This window comes from Ailuropoda melanoleuca, chromosome 16 (assembly GCF_002007445.2).
Source record: "Ailuropoda melanoleuca isolate Jingjing chromosome 16, ASM200744v2, whole genome shotgun sequence".
Lineage (NCBI taxonomy): Eukaryota > Metazoa > Chordata > Mammalia > Carnivora > Ursidae > Ailuropoda > Ailuropoda melanoleuca.
Window position 1 is genome coordinate 76,270,584 of NC_048233.1, and position 6,046 is coordinate 76,276,629.

General features: G+C 38.3%; 1 protein-coding gene across 1 annotated transcript; it reads right to left on the minus strand.

Moving 5' to 3' along the window:
- Positions 1-1,342: 1,342 nt before the first annotated feature.
- LOC100476101 (olfactory receptor 4C45) lies at positions 1,343-2,269 on the minus strand. Its single transcript, XM_011217186.2, has one exon. It carries the CDS (start codon positions 2,267-2,269, stop codon positions 1,343-1,345), a length of 927 nt encoding a protein of 308 aa, XP_011215488.2.
- Between the last annotated feature and the right edge of the window lie 3,777 nt (positions 2,270-6,046).

The window sequence follows — 6,046 nt, forward strand, 5'->3', positions numbered from 1 at the left end:
TTATTTTGAAGTGAAGTAAGGCTGGCACATATGTTTGGTCCTCCTGTGATCATGGTTAGTGAACGATGGTTTGTAGTGGTGTTCTTGGGCTCCTCTTGTAAGCAGCTGTTGTCCTGGATACTTTCTGTGCTGCTGACATTGCTGAAGGGTATAACCATGTCTGAGCAATTTCACTAATTTTTAGCCGATTCATTTTTTTCCAATCTAAATCATTTCCCCACAACTTAAGAGAGTATGTAATGCTATTTTCACTGACAGATTAAAAAAAATTAGAGAGATGAAGCTGCTTGCTTATATAAAGAAGGCTAATTAATGTAGGTGACAGTATGAGAAATCAAGCCTGTTTAATCGAAAGCTCTTAATTTCTGACTTCAAAGCATCTATTTCTGAATCTCTCCTTGAGTTTTATTTATCCATGTTATGAATTTTCTGTAATCCAGATCCATGGTCATTTTTCAGTTTTGTGACAGAGGCTTGTTCTTACATCATTGGTAATTTCCTGCCCCAGCTGTTCAGACTCTTCCTTTGTCCATGTCTAAAACATGACTTTAACATGGAGATATTTTCTGCCTTAAATCTACAGGTTTGAACACTTATATTTCTTTTGCATCAGCCAATTCTGCCTCTAGTTCTCTATAGACAGTTGCATACTACAGGGAATGGTGGTGATGTAATTTTTAAAATGTACCTTTGTGTGCAAGTGTTCTCTTCCTGGGATTGTGACAAGTAAAGAGTTAAGTTGCTCTGGTGCAGAAGCATCTCTAAGCTTCTCAAAATTAAGAAGGTAAGAAAAACTATATTTGGATGAAAATACTTCTTGATGACTCCCTGGCTTTCTATAGTTTTTTTTATGTAGTTACTTTTCCACCTTTAAAATAAAACTTCATTTTAGCTGTAGAGATGGGTGTAAAGAGTGTTCAAGAATGTTGCTGCTTATATGTTTCCTACCAACAATCAGAGCAACATTATGACCTTTGTGGCCCCTTGCTCTTTTGACCTCATGAGTCCTTCTCCTCCATAAACAATGTTAAAGATTCTATTTTATGTGCATTTGTATAATGATGCCATACTCCAAATTGGACTTGGATTATATTCATTTTTATCTTCTCATTTTAAAAGAAATCAAACCATTTCAAGGACTCATAAAATTTTTCTGGGCTCTAAGCACCATATGTACTGTGCCTTAATGGGTATGTTGGTCCTGCCCACAATATATATGCCCCTGAAGAAATGTACTCCAGACTGGATAATTGACTGTCCCATGTTTAATCAACTAAGAAGAGGAATAAATCTCTCTACACTATCACTAGATATTTTTATGTAAATACTCTAATCCCAAGATTCATTTATCACCAGTTTTCATTATCTGTCCCCAGAGTTTCTTCATGACATTTTTCACTTCTGCATTTCTGAGGGTGTAGATTAAAGGGTTCAACATGGGAGTTACTGTGGTATAAACCACAGCCACAGCTTTGTCAGCTGGGAAGGAGGTTATGGGTCTCAGGTACAGGAATGAACAAGGTACAAAGAATAAGATGACAACAGTGACATGAGAAGCACAGGTAGACAGGGCTTTGCGACACCCTTCAGAGCTATGGGTCCTCAGAGAGCACAGGATGACAATGTAAGAAGCAAGCAGCATAGAAAAACTGAGGAAGCATAGTGATCCACTGTTGGCAGCAATCAGGGGCCCCAAAGTGTGAATGTCTGTACAGGCTAGTTCCAGGAGAGGTATTAAATCACACATAAAATGGTCAATGACATTGGGGCCACAGAATGGCAACTGCACCAGGAAAAAAACCTGGATCCCTCCGTGAAGAAAGCCTAAAATCCCAGCCATTCCCAGCAAGAAAGCACAGACAGATTGGCTCATGATAGTCATGTAATGCAAGGGCTTGCAGATGGCTACATAGCGGTCATAGGCCATGACAACTAATAGGACGATCTCAACTCCACCAAAGAAATGTTCAGCAAAGAGCTGAGTCATGCAGCCATTGAAGGATATGGTATTCTCAGAGATCAAGTCAAAGATCATTTTGGGTACTATGGAAGAAGAGTAGAAAGCATCTAAAATGGACAAGTAGGACAGAAAAAAGTACATGGGAGAAGCCAGGGCTGGGCTGATGAAGATGGTGACTGAGATGAGCAGGTTACCTGCCAGTGTGATCAAGTAGGTGATTAAGAACACAGCAGATAAGAATTTCCTCAGTTCTGGATTCTGGGTCAGGCCCAGCAGAATGAATTCTGTTACATTGCTCATCCTTTCCATGGATTCAGCTTGGGTTATGTTCCATCGGGAAAGATCAGATTGTCCATCAGAAATTCAGAGTAGTATTTTTAATTCAACAGTGAAATCTTCATCACATCTTTAGTTTGGGCCTCTGGGATTGATGGAACCACACCTTCCTCTCACCTCAACCACTTTGGAGGTAGGTAGTTATAAAAAGGAATTCAAGGAGGTTAAATTTTCTTATTCATATCTCAAACACCAGAATAAAAGCAATGTTTTACTATGACTGTTAAGTTATAATTGACTTTCAAACTCTGGCTGTAAAACCTTACTGATGGCTTTCATTCACTGTTTCTGGACAGATTTCATCAGTAACGATTATTTTGAAGTTATATTTTCTCATTGGCATGAATATATTTATAGGAACACAATATTCTTTCAGATGTCAAGTGTATATCACATAGGAAAGTGCCATCTGTACTATATCTATACCAGCAGTGTTCTTTGAGTTTAATTCCTTTCTGTCAAATGAATGCACAGACACACAGAGAGACAGAGCTGCAGATGCAGTGTCTCCCCTTCAGAATGCCAAGGAACTGTCTTTATAAAGGTCTTTGAGCCACATTCAGTCAACAGCCCTGGATGTTGTGTCTGACTCAACATGACTGATATATACTCACTCTTCTCACCTCTTTGGATGCAGATATGTCGGTGGTACAAAGTTCCTGAAAAGTCCTCAGTATTTCTTCAATGAGTTTTCTGTGCAATTGGTCTTTTATCACATAAAGAATAATGCTCTGGAATAGATTTAGAAACCTCGTCACGTTTTACAAATGGAATTAAATGAATGATGGAGTTTCCCTGAATTTCCTATTGTGAGACAGAAATGTTATCTAAGATGATACAAGTTTTTCTTTTGACATAAGTTAATTAAGATGAACCAAAATTTTTTTTGCTAATTGGTAGAAAAATGAATATATACCGGAATGGATTCTTTTATTGAATGATCTGTACATGGATTTTTAATAGTGAGTACCTGTTACACATGATCATAGGCTATTTTATTCCTTCTCCCCCTCACTTTCTCCTTTCCCTATCCCTGCCAAAAGACAATTACATATTTTTCCTCAAAAGTTTCTGGACACAGAATTCAGCATCATGACCTTTCAGCTTCAATGAAGGTTAGGAAAGTATCTTTTGTTTCCCAGGAAGCTCAGTCTCTTTAGTTATTTCTTCTCTGTCCACGGCTGCTATAGGTGGAACTACGTGCTTCATCATCCTTAATAGATTTAAAGCACAAATTCTAACCTCCATGTGGCAATATGGAAGTCATGAAAAGGGAAACAGTTTCAAATAATCAGATATAAAAACCTACTGAAGCCATCTACTTTGACATGCATGTGTACCTTAATGTTATAAAAGTAACCTTAGTTCTCAACAGCATCTTGTGAAGTAGGATTACAGATCATGTTTTCTACTGTTATGTTCATGTCATTGTTCAGATTCATCTTTAGAGAAACAGATTACCTTCAGTTCACAGCATCTAGCTATAAAAAGTATTTGGGGAAAATAATTTGGGTAAATTACGTTAATCTGTTTAAAATTTGGGGAAAAAGATTTAGTTATTACTGACCTGGATCTAGTTGATTGTGGATTCCATGGTTTTCAGATTGCACCTGGTCATATTTCTTCAGGTGAGGGCATAGCCCTACAGGTGCAAATACAGTCTGTCAACTAACAATTGGCACTGCAATTCTCTCTCAGACAACTCCCCCAGAATTGGTCATTTTAGTTTTATTTTGGTTCTCATTATCAGTCTAACTTACCCAGAAATGAGCTGTTTCAGTTAGGAAACTTCAATTCTCTAGGATTTAATTTCTACTCACTTTCTTGGCCTCTTATGAAAGTATAGACACATCTTCAAAATACATCTATTTCTCAGATCTCAGAACCATATTTAATCTAAAGGAAAAATAATGGGAAAAAAGAAAAAACTTCAAGTCGGAAAAAGCTAGTATATGGAACTATAAAACATAGAAGTGCATTGGATCCACTGGAGTGTATAGATATTTTTTTCAAATCCTGCCAAATATGTTTCCCCAGAAGTCCATGAGCAGTGTGGAGAGAATTCTTTTTTATTCCTCTTTTTAACCCCCTGAATTTGGGAGCAGTGTCTCCTATATGAATCTTAAGCTTGTTGGTATATGCTCTGCCTCTGTCATTTAGTTAAATGTCCTGTAATTCTTTCTTCATAGACTGTAGAGAACTATTTAAATAGACTTTCACGAAGTGCCTGCACTTTGGTAATACATTGACCTCTCAAGTCCTCAGAGGATTAGTAATTGGTCCTGTTGGAATCTTTGCTGGAAGCGTCAGCCACCGTCTTTCATTTGCTCCTACTTGGCCCCCACAAGCATCATTAGAGGCCAGTTTTAGAAATGTAGTTGCACTTTGGTGAAACATGTGTCTCTGAGTATAGGTTGGGTTGATATGTTGGCCAGAAAATTTGGAAAGCTTCCTGATAGGGCTCTGTTGTTAATTTTGACATTGTTGAGCCTGGTATAGAATAGGGGTTGATTTTAGGCACAGGTCACTGTTCAGAGAATAGATTTCTCTCTGAAAATGTGACTGTTCTAAATATTTAGGTGTCCTGGGAATGGAAGCTCCAGTTTTCAAGGTTATGTGCCATGTTAGTCTGGGAGACTGACTTTTTTATTAGTGGCTGACAAAGGAGACTCATATCGCAGAATTCTCAGCTGCCAAAGATTGGGTAATTTAGGAGTCACCTTTGCCATGTGTATCTAGATGGAAGATGCTCATGGTGTGTTCATGGGAATATAGGTTTTCTCTCTATCCCACACAGAAGGAATTGTGGAGATTTACAGTAAAGAGCAGTGCTTCCACATGGTAGGCAGTCAGAAAATCACAGCAAGGTAAACATTATATATAAACACATTTAGATGTAGAGGGTGGAAACAGTATAGAAAGGAGGCTCCACTATAATCTTCTCTCCCTCAGTTTCTAAGGTGTGGAAGACCTGGAAGAAATCCTGCACAGAATCACCTTGGAAAAATCAACCTTTACGTTTAAGGAAACTGCTACACTCGTGAAGTCCCAAAACAGAAATGGAAACAGTGCATTCAGCCCTGTCCTCCACAGTTAACACTTTTGCTCACTCACAGTCTGTCCCTTCCCCCCTCTTTTTTTTTTAAGTTGTGGTAAAATATACATAATATAAAAATTGCCACATTAACCATTTCCTTTTTAAAAATTTTTAAGGGTTGTATATTTATTTTAGATAGAGAGAAAGTGTGTGTGAGAGAGAGAGCATGAGCAGGGGGCAGAGGGGGAGGGAGAACCAGACTTCCTGTTGAGCAGGGAGCATGATGAGGGGCTTGATCCCTGGACCCTGGGATCATGACCTGAGAGGAAGTCCGACACTTTACTGACTGAGCCACCAAGGTGCCCATAACCATTTTCAAATGTCTATTTCAGTGTCATTAACTACATTCACATTGTGTGCAAACGTCACCACCAAGTATCTCCAGAATTTTTCATCTTCCCATTCTAAAAATCCATATCCTTTAAACAATCACTGCTCATCTCTTCCATCCCCCGTCTTCAGAAAACACAGTTTGCTTTCTGGTTCATTGGGTTGGACTCTTTGAAAGATTTCATTTAAGTGGAATTATGTATGCAGTGTTTCTTCTATCACTGGCTTATTTTTTAATTTTTTTTAAGATTTTTATTTATTTATTTATTCGACAGAGATAGAGACAGCTAGCGAGAGAGGGAACACAAGCAGGGGGAGTGGGG